This window comes from Drosophila sulfurigaster, chromosome X (genome assembly GCF_023558435.1).
Source record: "Drosophila sulfurigaster albostrigata strain 15112-1811.04 chromosome X, ASM2355843v2, whole genome shotgun sequence".
In the NCBI taxonomy this organism is placed as follows: domain Eukaryota; kingdom Metazoa; phylum Arthropoda; class Insecta; order Diptera; family Drosophilidae; genus Drosophila; species Drosophila sulfurigaster.
Genome location: NC_084885.1, coordinates 22165360 through 22181214, shown reverse-complemented (window position 1 = coordinate 22181214; position 15855 = coordinate 22165360). Strand labels below are relative to the sequence as shown.

The window sequence follows — 15855 nt, the reverse complement described above, 5'->3', positions numbered from 1 at the left end:
TTTCTTATGTAGGCGTTTCATTTCCTCTCTCACTCTCTCTCTCTCTCTCTGTGCGTGTGTAGGCAACTGTGTGTGTAGGTAAATGTGTGTGTGTGTGTGTGGGAAGTTTTGCCCATTATTGCTTGGGCTGGCTCGTTATGTTAATTACAACAAATTATGCTCGTGTGGCAATGCGTGAGACCAAAAAACCCCTACCGAGCACCCCTCCGATCACCCCCCAATCATGGTCATCCCCCCTCCACCCACTACCCTCACCCATCAACCACATTGTAGTGTAAGACCTAACACCGCCTCGGCTTTTGTCTCGACTCGTTCTTCTCAATGGAGCTACGCCCACCTGGGAACACAAAGACAGACAGACAGACGGACAGACAGACAGAGAGGCTGAGTTGAAGCTTCATCAGCAGCGTATCAGAATGGGTAATAGCTTGGTCTCCAACCCCCTCCCCTCCCCTCCTCCCTCTCCTCACAATCCTTCTCCTATAAGTATTCACTGTGCGTTTTAGGTGTCTGATAGCAAGCAGTAATGAGCTTTTTTGGCTTTTGTCGGTGATACGATAAATGCAGTACACACAGTTTGAGCAGCACTGCACTCTGTCTGCAACTGCAATTCTACAATTAATTATTGATTATTGTTATTAAATTCAGGGACTTATTAACAGAAAGATGGATTGATAACCAGATCGATTCATTGATTCACAAATATTAGTTAAAAACATAGCGTTTGATTAATTGGTTGATTATTTGATTGATTGATTGACTGATATATTGATTATTTGATTGAAAAGTTTGATTGTTAAATATTGGCTTGATTAATTAACCGATTGAGTAAATGAAAAATATTTTTAATTAAATACGGAGATTGCTTGATTGATTGACTAAATATATTGATTGTTTGATCCGATTAATATAATATTAGTTATAAAATATTGGGATTGAATGATACATACAGGAATTAATTAACGGATAAATTGATTGTTTAATTAACCAATTCATTCATTGACAAATATTTGTTATTTAATAAAGTGATTGATTGATTGATTGTATATCACTTAAATGCAAGGATTGATTGACAAGTATTTGTTATGAAATTCAGCGAATAATATTGTAATATTGCATGATATATTGATTGATTGCTAAATATTGGTATTTAAATATATGGATTGATTGGTATATTGACAATTTGATTGACCGATCGACTGATTGACAAATTATTGTTATTAATAACAGGCATTGATTGATTGGTTGATAGACTGATATATTGATTGACTGATTGATTGATTGTTGAATATTGGTTTGATTGATACATTGATTGATTAAGCGATTGATTGATTGACAAATTATTGGTATTATACATATGAAGTGCATTAATTAATACAAACAGATTTAACTGTTAATAAGCAATTTTTACCAGAAATGAGAAGATTCGAAATTAAAAAATAAAGCTTGAAGTTATTACTTTGAATAGTGCTGCTCCTTGGAAGGCCATAGACAGAAAATTAACAGCGCTAAATATGAAGAAAACTCATAATTTCTTCTAAAATAAGTAAATAAATTTTATAAAGAAAAGCACAAAATAAAAACCGATTCAATCAAAGTGCCTGTGCAAACAAAAAACCCTGAAATATTTCCGTAAAGTGTGCATAATACGAAAATCAGGGACAATGCCAGTTAGAGCAGCTTTTAAGTACATAGTTTTGCAAAAATTGCCTTGATTTAAGCTTTTTTTCTGCAGCCTAAAAGGCGGCAACAGAAAAATTGTAGAAAAAAAAAACTGCAACGAGCTGAGGTGAAAGGTTGTGAACTGGGAATGGAAAACAATGTGAGAGTGTGAGATAACGAGTGAGAGAGAAAGAGAAAGGGAGAGAGAGAGAGAGAAGAGAGTAAACCGCAAATGATCAAGCAAAGCGGGGAGAAGGAATGCAGTGGCAAAGGGGGGAGAGGAGGGGAACATAGAGATGGCACAAAGCGAATGCTGCGGCAATTGTGGCACACACAAAAGAATTGGGCGGCGATTGGGCGTGGCAAAAGTGCAATTGTTGCAAGGCTAGGCACGCGCCGCAACACGGAATGCGACAACTACAACAACAACAGCAACAACAACAACAACGTTAATAACAACGACAACAACAGCGACAGCGACAACAAACAAACAAAACTCTCGACAAAGCAAAACTCAAGCGAACTGAACTCGAGTCGAGTTGAGTTCAGTTGGCAAACAGCCAGAAAAAGCTACAGAGAGAGAGAGAGAGTGATGAGAGAGGGGAAGCGTAAGGGAGCAGGACACAATGCCACAAAAGGCACAGGTGCAACAACAGCAACAAAATTCAACATCATGACGATTATACAGCTCATCACGATGTTGATAATGATGATGATTATGGCGATGATGACGATGATGATGATGATGAGAAGGTGATGATGGCAACTTGACATTTGATATGCGCCGCGCTTCAAACTCGGCTGTTTTTCTATTTCACACTTTTGCATACCCGGCACAACCTGAAGAATGCGATGTGCGGTTTGTAAGTATTCAAATCAAAAATATATATATCTATCTAAAAATCATTCCCATTTCCATTCGTCCGTCTGTCTGTCTGTCTGTCCTTTGCTTTCAACTGCCAGAACTTGAAAACCTTAAAAGAGCTAGAGTAATAAATTCTGGACATTAAGGATAAAAGTAATCCTAGTCACGACCGCTCATATCATCAAAAAAAGAGTTAAGAGAGAAACCTTATTTTCAACATTTCAAAGGCACTTTAAGTATTTATTTGGTAATTCTAATGTAGTATTCAATTCTGAATAAACAAAATATACTAAAAATAACACAAGAAAGCTACCGTGGAGTGTGCTCGACTGTGAGATGCCCGCTACCCATTGTGAATAAAAGCAAAATACATAATATACTAACGACTACATTTGGTATATTCGGGTATTGGTTGCTTTGTCAGACAATCTGGTATATTTTTCACTATATTGTATAGTTTGAATGTAATTCTACATCAATATACCAAATATAGCTTCTGGTATTTTTGTGGTATATTTTGAAATTAATACCGCACTGTTTTGCTTTAATTCACAATTTAGTATCTTTGCGGTTCATAAAATACTAACGACTACATTTGGTATATTCGGGTCTGGTTGCCTTGTCAGACAATCTGGTATATTTTTCACTCTATTGTATAGTTTAAATGTAATTCTATATCAATATACCAAATATAGCTTCTGGTATTTTTGTGGTATATTTTAAAATGAATTGCTTTAATTCGCAATTTAGTATCTTTGCGGTATAATAATGTTATATATTTAAAAATGAATACCGCAATGTTTTGCTTTTATTCATTTCATAGTCGAGCACACTCGATTGTAGCTTTCTTGCTTGTTTTGAATTGTCTGCAAGCATTACCAACAATATTTTTCTAGTATCACAAGCTAATTGTATAAGGAAATTTTATTTTTGAGACGAACAGCAGCCTCAAGTGAATGAAACTGCATGCCGGGTATCACGATAGTCGTGCTTGTGCTTCATATTCTTTTTTGCTGTGCTGTTTGTTGTTGATGTGATTAGGCGCGGGGCAACAAAGCGACGACAAAAGTCGCGTCAATTGCCGCTGCCGCTGGCCGCCAGGGGGCGTTAAAAAAAACACACACACACACAAAACGACAGTAGAAAAAAATAGAAAGAAAATAAAATACAGGAAAAAGAGAAGAAGAGAAAAAAGCAGCGACATAATTATTGGCGTTTCAGCGCCGGATGCGGGCACTCAGCAGCCACATACACATATATAGAGAGGGGCAGACAGGAACAGACATGCAGAGACATGCACACACTTGAGCACAGACATGTGTGTGCATGCTCTTGGGGCGTGTGGAGGACACAACGCAACGCAACACAACGCGATGGCGACGGCGACGGCGACATGGACACTCAACTGGAGCAGTCACAGTCGCAGTTACACTTCACCCCTCCCCCTCCCCATCCCATCTTCCCACGCCCCTCCCTCATCACAGCCCCTTCTGCCTTCACCATGCCGCACTCGAATGAAAAATGACAGCAATTACGCTTAAATTATGCGTTTGTTTTCATATGGAGCGTCCTTGTCAGCTCTTCTTCTTTTTTTTCTTCTAGTTGTTGTTGCTGTTGTTGTTGTACTTGAAGCTCATTTCACACATTGACACATAGCGCACACAACTATGTGTGTGTGCGAAAGAGAGACAGAGACGAAGACTGAGAGTGGCTGAAAGATGGGCGACAACTTTATAAAATGCTCTAACCTCAAGAATTAATGTCCACGACATTGTTGTTGGAGTGAGGAAGAAAGCGACATAGAGAGAGAGAGAGAGTCTGAGAAACAGGGTCAAAAGAAAATGAAATAGAATGTGCAGGGAAGAGAAGAAACAAAACCAGATGTCGAGAGGTGACCGAAAAAAGAAAAGGAGTACCAAAAAAAAGAAAAAAAAATTAGTTAAAAAAATAAAGAAGTCTTAAACAGTAAGAGCAAGTGAGATATTGAAAGAAGTTGGGAAGAAGTAAAAGAAATTAGAAGAGCAGTCAAAAAGATAAACATTAAAAAAATTTAAATATATTTAAGAAAGTACACAGAGAAAACAAGTCTAGTCTGAAAAAACGATTGCAAATCTTGAATTAAGATTTTTTCGATCTTACAAAAAAAGAATTTCGTTCTTTCGTTTTTTAAAATAATGGAATCCCCTTCCTTTAAAATTAGAATTCGAATTTACTTTATTTTTAAGAAAAAAACCATCTTGATTGTATTTTCACATCATATAATCTTGATTCAAGATTTTATTCTTCATTTTAGAACGTTTTTTTCATTCTGTGTAGATATCAGAAAACTTTGAAAATATGGTATACTACAGAAACCTTAAGTGTATGAGGTTCTCAAATGTACTTTTTACAGCAATATTACATTATGTTACTTAAATTAATAAAACATAAATGTAAATTAAAAAAGTTCTCATATCCCAAAAATAGTTCACGTGCCTTTGTAATTTATTTGAATTTATTCAAACTAATGATTTAATTAGTTCAATCTAATTTTTTCCAAAAGACTTCATTAAAAAGAACAATCCAAACTGAAGCTCTATAATAACGAGAGTTAAAATCAAGTGTGACCATTAAAAAAAATAAAGGATATTTAAAACTTTATACGGTCACGTTTGATATGCTAATTGTGATATATTTAATATGGCCACATTTAACATACAACATACATAAATAATTATCAAAGAATGCGACTCCATTTGATTTTAGCAAGCAAAAGCATAGTGTGAAAATTGTGTGACATTCTCTCAACGCAAGTTTCGCAGCTGAAGCTGCAAAAATGAAGCAATTAAGGAAATAAACAATGCTTTTCTGATTTTACAAACATGTTGCAGTAACTGTAAGTGTAAATGTTGCCTCGTAACCTCAATGCGATGACAATGCTTTGTGTAACGCGGTTTAATTAAAACGTTTTCAGCTGCGGCTGCCCTAAAAAATATGCAACGTTTTATGAATTTTAAAATTATACACTTTATAACGTTAATTCGCAATTACTTTCAATTACAATTATACCAACTAATAGTAATGGTAATGTTCTTTTTAACTTTGAAATTGATGTGATTTTGTTTACTGTTTTTTACTGAAAGTTTAACAAGTTATACGTAATAAGAGGCGAGAATAAAAATCATGGATCATCTTTACAATAATTTATAAATTAGAAAAAAATTAAGTCTCGAATGGAACAGACAATAATAACTAAAGTTGTAGTTGCTTTGTTTGACAATTTAGTATATTTTGCCCTTTATGGTATATTTTGAATGTAGTAATATGTCAACATAAAAATTGTATGATATAAGAAATTCTGGTATATTTTTAGTATTTTTATAATATGTATGATGTATGTATTTCGGTAAATTTTTAGTATTTTGTGGTATAGAAATTTGGTATATTTTAAAATTAATACCTTAGTTTTTTTTACTTGTTTTTGTATTTCAAAACTTGTTCATTTTAATATTATTAATACTTTTATTACTTACATATTAAACATTTTCGACTTCGTATTATTTTATGTAGTCGCTTTAACATAAAATTATATTTGATATATAGACGTATGTCTGCCTAAGACTTTTACATTTTTTCAACCGCCAACCAAACGTGTGTGTGTGTGTGTGTAGGCAGAGCATCTGCCCTGCTTTTACTTTGACTTAGCTGCTAATCACACACGCACACACACACCCACATACACACACATGCATTGAAAGGCATAGCAAACAATAAGAACAACAATAACAACAACAACAAGAATGACAGAAAACACTTGACTTGTCATATTTGACATATAAATGGCGAAACAAATCTCTGGATATTGTTTTAAATGATGCACACACGCATGCACACACACACTCGCACACATACACATACAAAGACGCGTCGTGGCGCAAAAACAACGCGCGATGCGGGCAGCGACGTTGACAGCGACAGCGACGGCGACAGAGCAAAGCGGGCTAATCAGACAAAACGAACGAACGAACGAAAAGAGAGAACCTGCAGCAAGTGGGAGAGTGCGAGCGGGAGACTCTGCGTGTGTGTGTGTTTACGTGAGTGAGAGCGCGCTGCGTGTGGAGAGCTGTGTGTGTGTGTGTGTGCTAAGCCGGCTGGCGGCTGCTGATGCTGCGTGTAGACTTTTAGGCCAGCTGCCAGCCTAATGCAGTGTAGACTTTTCTACCATCCAACGAGAACAAACAAAAACGAAGCAAAAATGGAAAAAAAGGCTGCCAATTATTTGCGTCGTTGTTGTTGTTGTTGTTTCGTTCGGTTGCCAGCTGCTTGCTAAGTATTTGTTGCTGCTCTGTGCTCTGACTTTGTGTAGAGTTTTTCATGTCTTGTTTTGTGTGTGCGTGAGTGTGTGTGTGTGTATGTTTTTTTTTTGTTAGTCGGCTCAGTCAGCTGCGCTGCCAGCGTTAGCATATGTACCGTTTACTGGACTGCGAGCTGCGGTCCAGTTGCTTGATGATGACATGCGCAATGCCCCCGCACACACACTCACACACACACACACACACACGCATACGCACACACAGTCATAGACATAGAGGCGAGCACACATGTGCGCTGCTGCTGCTGTCGACGTCACTGCCAGCGTCGCTGTCGCCAGCGTTTTGTGAATTAAAAGCAGGCAAACTCACACACACACAAGCTCGCACGCATGCTACACCTAATGAAGCAAACAACAGCAACAAGACAGCTAAAAACTTTTCGTATTTCATGGCAATAGTTGCAAAGTTTTGACAACTTCGCGTGTGTCACGTGTGACACAAGGGGTGAGAGCGAGAGGGACAGCTCGACGTGTACTTGTGCGTGTGTGTGTGTGTGTGTGTGTTTGTAAGAGTGTGTGACGGTGTCATAAGACGCCGCTAGCGTAATTTACACTTTGGCACCAACACAACACACACACACACAGACATACACACACACACTCTTACACTACACGTGATAAGTAAGCAAATGTGTCGCGACGTTGCAATATTTACCTTGCATACTTTTCAGCGGCGTCTGTAAATAAAACCCACATCATTTATGCAGCATACTTTGCAGTGGGCGACAGTAAATAAAACCCAAATTGTTAGTTATGCACAAGTTTGCACTTAAAATCTCGTTTCGCTTTCCAAATTGATATACATTTGTGACATTCACGAATGTGTCGAAAGTGCCGCAAAACTATTGCACAATTCCATTAAAACGTTCTACAATTACTACATTTATTAATGCCAGTTATGCCAGATTTCAGATTTATCAGTGCGCACATGTCAAGCATTAAATTGCATTTCAAATGCATTTAAACACAATGTTGTCATAGCTTTGCACTATTTCGGAATTTATATTTTCAATGCAATGCAAAAGCGTCGTTTGTATTGAATTTCATTTGAAATGTGCCACATTAAGAGAGCAGCGACCATTTCATTAAGTTATTGTTGTACGCCGCCGCCTGAAAGTATGCAATTAATTTTCGTTTTGGCTCAGCACGTGACACAGCAAATAGCCATGGGTTAAAGCGGAAACAACAAAAAGAAAACATTGATTTTGGCCAACGACGGAATGCAATTTGCATTTAAGTAGCAAGCAGCAAGAACAATAACACCAGCTGCCAATAAGTGGGTGGATACAAAGAGAGAGAGAGGGGGGTGTGTGGTCTGCACTGCATTTGCATAAGGCTGACAAAAAGCTCGCTAGTGCAGTTTTAAAGCAAGCAGCTGTTGTGCGTCGTCGTCGCTTTGCTAAAGCAAAAAAAGTGTTGCCTACTTTTGTGCGGCCAGCGCAGCTGTTGTTTTGCTTGCTGTTGTTTTTAAGCTGCCGCTGATGATGACAATATGTAATGACAAACGGAGATTTTTACTGGCTTTTTATGACTTATCACACGCTCACTCACACACACACACAAACGCACACAGGCACAGCTTACATGGCAACACAAGCAGAGAAGATATCGCGCTGTCGTCGTCGTCGTCGTCAACTCGACTTCAAATTGTGACGGGCAAGGCCAACAGCAGCTGCTGCCCCCTCCTCCCTCCCTCCACACTCACCACTCTCTCTCTCTCTCTCTCTCTCTGTCGCTCGCTCTCTCGCTCTGCACTCAGCTCGCACTTGGCTTTGCCCTTCACTCGTTTGCTCTCTCAGCTGACTGTCGAAGCGGCCACTGTATACGAACAGCTGTGTGTGTGTGTGTGTGTGTGACACACACTTAGCACCCACACACAGACTCACACACACGCACTGAGATGAAAACAGACTCTTGCAAACGGCAATGTTTAATTAAAAGCAACGCGTGAAAGTTGCTGCGATGCAAATGGCAGCGAAATGCGAACGAAACAAAGGCATCAGAAGATGCACAAGAAGAAGAACCCGAAGAAGGAGGGGAAAGAGAAGGAGCAAGAAGAAGAAGAAGTGGCTGTTGTCTTCGCTTTGCCATGGCACAAAATTATTTCACGCGCTTGCGACAATTTCAATCAATATCTCTTGCAATTTTAAGCATATCTCCCTCGCTCGCTTTGCCCAAAAATTATTGTAGCATAACCGCAGGCGCAATGACAATAACGAAATTCTGCAATTAGCAAGCATTTTCGGCATTTGCCACTGATTTTGGTTGCTGCTTCATTTAAATGCTGGCATTACTGCCTTCCTCCAGTTGTGCTGTGGTCACATTGCATCTGAAGCCCAAACATTTGCAATGCGTCGAGTAAAATTCAGTTATTTGCTGTAGCTTGGGAAATATTTTCGACCACAATCGATCAAATCGCTTCAATCCAATTTGAATTGACTGTGATTATCGACAAGTTTGATGGATCAATCACAAATCAAATGAAATACCGAGATGAACAAAAGAAAAGAAGTTGGAAATGCATCGAAGAAACGAATGAAAACAAAAGAGAAACAAGTAAGAAAGATACAAGAATATTAAGAATATACCAAAGGCTATATTCGGTATACTACATTAAAAATATGCCACAGAGTGCAAAATATACCAAAACAAACGTATTTCTTATAGAACTTCTACAAAATCGACCTGATTTTTAGTGCAGAAAAGTAAAATTGGATAATTTTGAATTACGTTTAAATCTATGAGAAAGTAAAACTTTTAATTATGAGCAGTTCTCGGGACTCTCCATGCAACAATTCCAGGAAAAAGTGAAATGCATTCGCGCATTTCCTTTTGCCATATGAAAGCATTTTCCGCGAAAATCGTTTGTAGTCTAGAATGAGAATTTTCCGCATGTGCGTGGGTGGGTGATGAGTAATTGTTTTTGGAATTCGAGAATTAAATGCGTAGCATCTTGAAAAAAATAAAATAATAATAATAATAATAATAATAATAATAATAATAATAATAATAATAATAATAATAATAATAATAATAATAATAATAATAATAATAATAATAATAATAATATCGTAAATTTGTGATTTGTCACTGAATTTCATATTCAACTCATCGTTAACTTATTTTTTTATTTCCTCCCCTCGCTGAGAATCGTAATCGTATTTAACTCATTAAAATGTTCAACTAATTGCCAGAGTGTGTGTGTGTGTTTGTTTGGCAAATGTCAATGGATTCACAGCTTGAGGCAACAATTTTAATTATTGTCATCAGCACGATGATTATCATTTTTAATTATGATATGCGAAAGCAGCATGAAAACGTTGCAAATTATTTACGAATTTATTTTTGCGTGCAACTAAGCGAGAAATGAAACACAAACCCACACACACACACACACACACATGTCAAGAGAGGAGAGAATCCAATTTCATTTTAATTAGACGAGTTTTGTGTGACTTTTATTGCAACATGGCAACAGGCACATCAGGTGATGCTCCTCTCCCAACAAAGTTTCCCACTCGATTCAATGAATCAATGCCACACAAAACAACTATTTGCGGCAATCCATTGTACTACAAAAAATGCAGCACAAATAAGTTAGTACACTAACATTTTACAATGTTGACTACCACAAAACGCAAAGCTCAATGCTTCATTTGACATTTATCACTTGTAGTTTGACTAATTGTATTCACGCATTTAATTCAATTGGTCAATAATAACATCATTATTAATGTACAAAAAAAATATTATATTAAGTTGTGTTTAATTTTTTAAATACAAATTGAAATAAAGAAAAATTATGTTACAAGTAAAGAAACCTAAAAGGAACCATGCTAAATTTTCTAAATACAAATCTAAATAATTGTTTTAAAGTAAAGTGAATGAAAACAAGATATCCGGTATTCGCTTTCAATAAAAGCAAAAGTATGCGGAATTATTATTAAAATATACCAAATAATATACTACATTCGAAATATACCAGGGCGATCAAAACATAGCAGATTGTCAAAGCAGTCATTAAAAGCAATTTAATGTACTAAAAAAATTAAATATATCGAATGTTATATTTGGTATACTAGAGTATGAAATAAAAGCAAAACAATGCGGTATTTTTCTTGAAGCATACAACATGATTATAGTGAAAAATACGCAAATATACCAAATACAATCAAGAGGTGCTTAAAATATACCGAAGGCTACATTTAGTCTACCATAGAGTACTATTATTCCTTAAATATACCAAAGTAATATACTTTTGTATATCGTAGAGTACTGAATAAAATGAAGAAGTACAAAATTAATTTACGTAAAAGAATACAGAAAAATACCGCAGACTATATTTAGTATATCATAGAGTACTAAATAATAAACTCTCGCAGAATTGTCAACGCTGTGTCCCTTTTTGTGCACTGTAAAGCAATTGCAAATGGGTGTTGAAAGGAGCGAGTTGAGTTATGATAGATTGCTTAATTAAGGGGGTGAAAGAAAGGTAGTTAGACTTGGTACGAGAGTGGAGTATGGATTGGCTATTTGTTAAACGAAATGCGAAATGGGAAATGGACGTACGTGGAGAGTCGAAAGTGCTTTTGGGACTATCGCTAACGCTTGCATAATTGAGAGGCGCAACATAGCTCGCATACACAAAGGACACTTGAAAAAGGATGTGCACACACACACACACACAAACACACATACACTGATTGACGATGCAAAGGGGAAGCAGGGGGAATTGGGCCTAGGCCCAAGGCACTTAGGGCCCAGGAGCACAAAAAAACAAAAAAAAAAAAAATGAAACCAAAACCGATGCGGCTCTCGTCCTTTTGGGAGACGGCAGAAGAAAAGGGGAATGGTTAGGGTTGCCCAATGGGGGGAGGGGGACGGGACAGAAGAAGCAGTAAGGGAGGGAAGCTCCTTGGGGAGCGTATGGGCATTGAATTGAAGTACGCTGCTTTGTTGCCGGGCTGCCAATGGGCGCACATAATGAGACAACCTCTCTCTCTCTCTCTCTCTCTCTCTCTTGCTCTTGCTCTCCCTCGCCTTTTCTTTGCTTTGTGCTGTCCCTTTTACGCTCGCTCGCTCTTTTGGCGCTCGCCATTCGTTCCATTCTTCTTTTTTGCAACCCATTGTCATGGATGTCCATTGAGCAAATGGACTGCGTCCGTCGCTGACTGAATTCGTGACAACAAACTCGTTCAGCCATGCAGCTGCATCTCAGTTTTGTTACGGAACTCATGAAACTGGCCATCAATCAATCAGTGCATCAATCAGTCAAGCGTTGCATTTGTTAATGGCTTTTTGCACGCTCAACTCATTAGTATCCTTTACAAACATAGTAATTTCTCTCTCATTTAGTGGTAGATCAATCAATTATTTTCCCTTTTGCGCCACTCATCGATGTAACAATCAATCAAAAGATCTTCGTATGAATCAACTTTCTACCATCAATCATAACAAATTTGCAATAAAGCGATTGATCAGACAATCATTTGACCTAATTCAAAGCTCAACAAACTAACAATCAATCCATCATAACATCAATCAGTCGAGCATTGATTGTATCACAGTAGTTTCTTTTAACTATGCTTATAGATGATATCAGTCAGAATAAGCATTGATTGTTCAATCCATTATTTAACCTTTTTCATTGAACTGACTACCAATCAATCAATCCGTCAATCGAGCCTTACTTCTTTCACTAAATAGTAATTACTCTTAGTCGAATAAAATCATAATAAATTGATTGTTCAATCAATCAATTAATCAAACTATACAACAATATGACATCTCAGGATATTTACCTATTAATATTGTCAGTCAAAAGTATTTCGATTGTTCAATCAATCACATAATCTATTTCACGGAATTGACTATCAATCAATCAATCAGTGAAGCGTTGCTTCTTTCACTAAAATAGTTATTACTTTTAGCTAACCATCAGTCAAATGAAAGAACTAACAAATTGATCGATCAATCAATCAATCAAATCATCAATCAGTCGAGCGTTGCTTCCTTTACTAGAATTAACCTTACTCTTAGCTAGCCATCAGTCGAATGACTGATCAGTCAATCAATCAAACAATCAATCAGTCACGCGTAGCTAACCATCAATCAAATGAAATAGCTAATGAATTAGTTGATCAATCAAAGCATCAATCAAGCTTTAAAACACCTTAGGATATTTACTTATAAATGTGGCTACAACTCACCTTTCCCTGCGACGAGGATATCGTTGAGGCCGACGGTGTGCCCGAGGATTGTGCGCTTAACGTGGATCGGCTGCTGTTCGCTTGCATTGCGCAGCGCGGCGACTTTCCCCTCGCGTGTCTCGCTTGCCTCGATTCTCCTGTCCTGAGACCTATTGAGGTGGCAGACACAATCAACTCGCTATCGCTGCGAATTCTTTGTCTCCCTCAATTGTTGTTAACATTTTTCCACTTTCAATTTGTTTTCATCGCTCATGTTTTTATTCATGAATTTATCTAAATTGTTTTAAATTGCTAGATGCGCTAAGTATTACTAATTTTTTATATTTTTTGTATTTTAACTACTCCTTAAACTTTTCAATTTTGGCGTTTTGGGTTTGTGCGTATTGCTGAAAGTGTAAAAAAGAAAGCAAATATTATAATTAATATTCATATTCACAGCATTAAGCAAACAGTAAATAATTGTCAAACATTTTGTCAAATTATTTAGTTAAGCTTAAGCATTATTGCTTGACTTGCTTCAGTCTGTATTTGAGTTTCTCTAGTGAACAAGGTTTAACAAGTTGTATTAAATGGTGAGTTGAATCAAATTAAAATATTTGCAATTGGTAATCAATTGTATAGTGATTAATCTTTATACGTTAAGTTCAATCAGTTTCATAAATAAGTTTAATTGTAGTTTACTTAAAAAGACTCTCCACAATATAATGATAAATAGTTCAAGAGTAAGAATAAATAAGGAATTGTAATGAGGGCTTTAGGGAAGATCCCAACTTGACTAATGAAATAAAAATGCTGCACAAAGACTGTGCAACATTAACGCACAACAACAGTTGCACAAATGCTGCCGAAAGAGTTTACAATGCAAATTATTTGCAGTCGCATAAAAAGAGCTCTCAAGGTTGCAGCGCTGACTTTAAGTAAATTGGGGCGCAAAACCAAAAAAAAAACACTTTGAGAGGGTGTGTGTGTGTGTGTGTGTTCGGCCTTAAAATGTCAATTGCAATTGGGTAAGCAGCGACAGCAGCAGCAGCAGCAGCTTCAGTATATTGCAACTTGCAGCATGCAACGACTGTCTGTCTATCAGCTGCACATAAGTGCACCCCATAATTGTCCTGCGAATGTCTTTGTCCCTCGCCCCAACCGAAAAAAACATTGTCTCGAAGTGCCTGTCAAACTGTCAGCCTGCAGGGTATGCAACACTTTTTATTATTATTATTATTTCGGCGCGCTGCACACAAAATATGGCAAAAGCACAACGGAAAGCAATAAAAAACTATAAAGAAAAACACACACACAAACACATGCGAAAAGCAAGAAAAACAGAAAAACAAGCGAAATAGCAATGTAAAGGGAAGGGGAAGAAGTAAAATGGCAGCAACCGCAAAACTCTGGAGCACAAATCAAAAGAAAATGTCACAGTCAGCGTCAGCGTCGACTGCGACTGCGACAGCGGCGTCGCGGTCGACAGCAAGCAAGTTTTTCGACTGCTCTCAACGGGGCGAAATCCAAATGCCCAAAAATAGGGCTAGGTCATTTATGGAGCACCCAAAAGCACAGTAGAGCACAGCAAGGACAAGCAGCCAACACACATACACAGACAGACACACACATACATAGACAGACAGCAAAGGATGCTGCAACGCGTGCTTTGGCTGCTGGCACGCCCAATCGAAAGGAGGGCTAAGCAGCAAGCAAGCAGAAAGCAGTAAACAGCAAGCAGCAAGCAGCAAAAGCAGCCTCCGCAGCAGCAGCAGCAGCATCAGCCACGACAATTTCATGCCAAGGGCAGCGCGGCCAGCCAAAGCACATTTTGCGGCGCAGACATAACCTCAACTTCTTGCGCGCTGCTTACCACGCTGCCAGCGTTGACGTCGACGTCGCTGCTGTTAGAGCAGCCATTTTATAGGCCAGGCAACAGCTTTGTGTGTGCGATTTATGCGCACACACACACACACACACACATATACAAATTTGTTGGCTGCTTTTTCATGTTTCTTTCATTTGCAAATTTATATGCAAACAACAAAAAAAGAACCAAAAATAGTGTCAAGGCGATAGCATTGAGAGTTTGAGAGGCTGCAGCAAGATCAGATGCAGCGACTTCAAAGCTGATTGCTACGACTGCGTTGCATACTCGTCCAAATAATAATAAATTAGAATGTAATTTTAATAAATTTGAGCATTACTTGTAAGACACCTAGGATAATGCGTTGTTAAACTTAGTTTTGTGCGTTTCGTTTCGTTTATCTTTTTTTTTGGTTTTTTTGGTGTTTGTTTGCTTTTTCGAAGAGCTTTTCGTAGATATTCATTGATGCGAGTTGTGCGTTTTGACTCTTATTAATTTTGTTTTCTTGTTATTATTATGATCTGTTTATATATTAACATTATTATTTATGTCATTGTTGTTGTTGTTGGTGTTTTGATTTCGCTGCTGCTTCTCTTGTTGTTGTTGTTGTTATGTAGCTTCACATTTTCATAGGCTCTAGCTTTTGTTTGGCATACGAGGGGATTAAGGCGAATACCGTGAACAAAAAAAAATACTGTAACACACTCACGTACACACACATGCACGCACGCAAGCTCACATACACACACATACGCATACACGCGCGCACACAGCAAGAAAAAATTCGAGTGGCGGCAGCGACGGTGACAGCGACGGCGACGACGACGACGGCAACGCGTTTAACACACACCAAAAAAAAAAACCGAAATAAAGCGTTGCGAAATTTGTAGCAAAAGTTTCCAACGAATTCTTTATTTTGTTG

At 37.7% G+C, this 15855-nt stretch overlaps 1 protein-coding gene across 1 annotated transcript in view; it reads right to left on the bottom strand.

The window, feature by feature from the left end:
* LOC133847702 (uncharacterized) overlaps positions 1 to 15560 on the bottom strand; it is a 91444-nt gene extending 75884 nt beyond the window's left edge. Inside the window, 2 exon segments of the mRNA XM_062282880.1 lie at positions 13088 to 13473; positions 15274 to 15560. Coding sequence (XP_062138864.1) covers positions 13088 to 13174 — 87 coding nt within the window. The 5' untranslated portion in view covers positions 13175 to 13473; positions 15274 to 15560.
* Between the last annotated feature and the right edge of the window lie 295 nt (positions 15561 to 15855).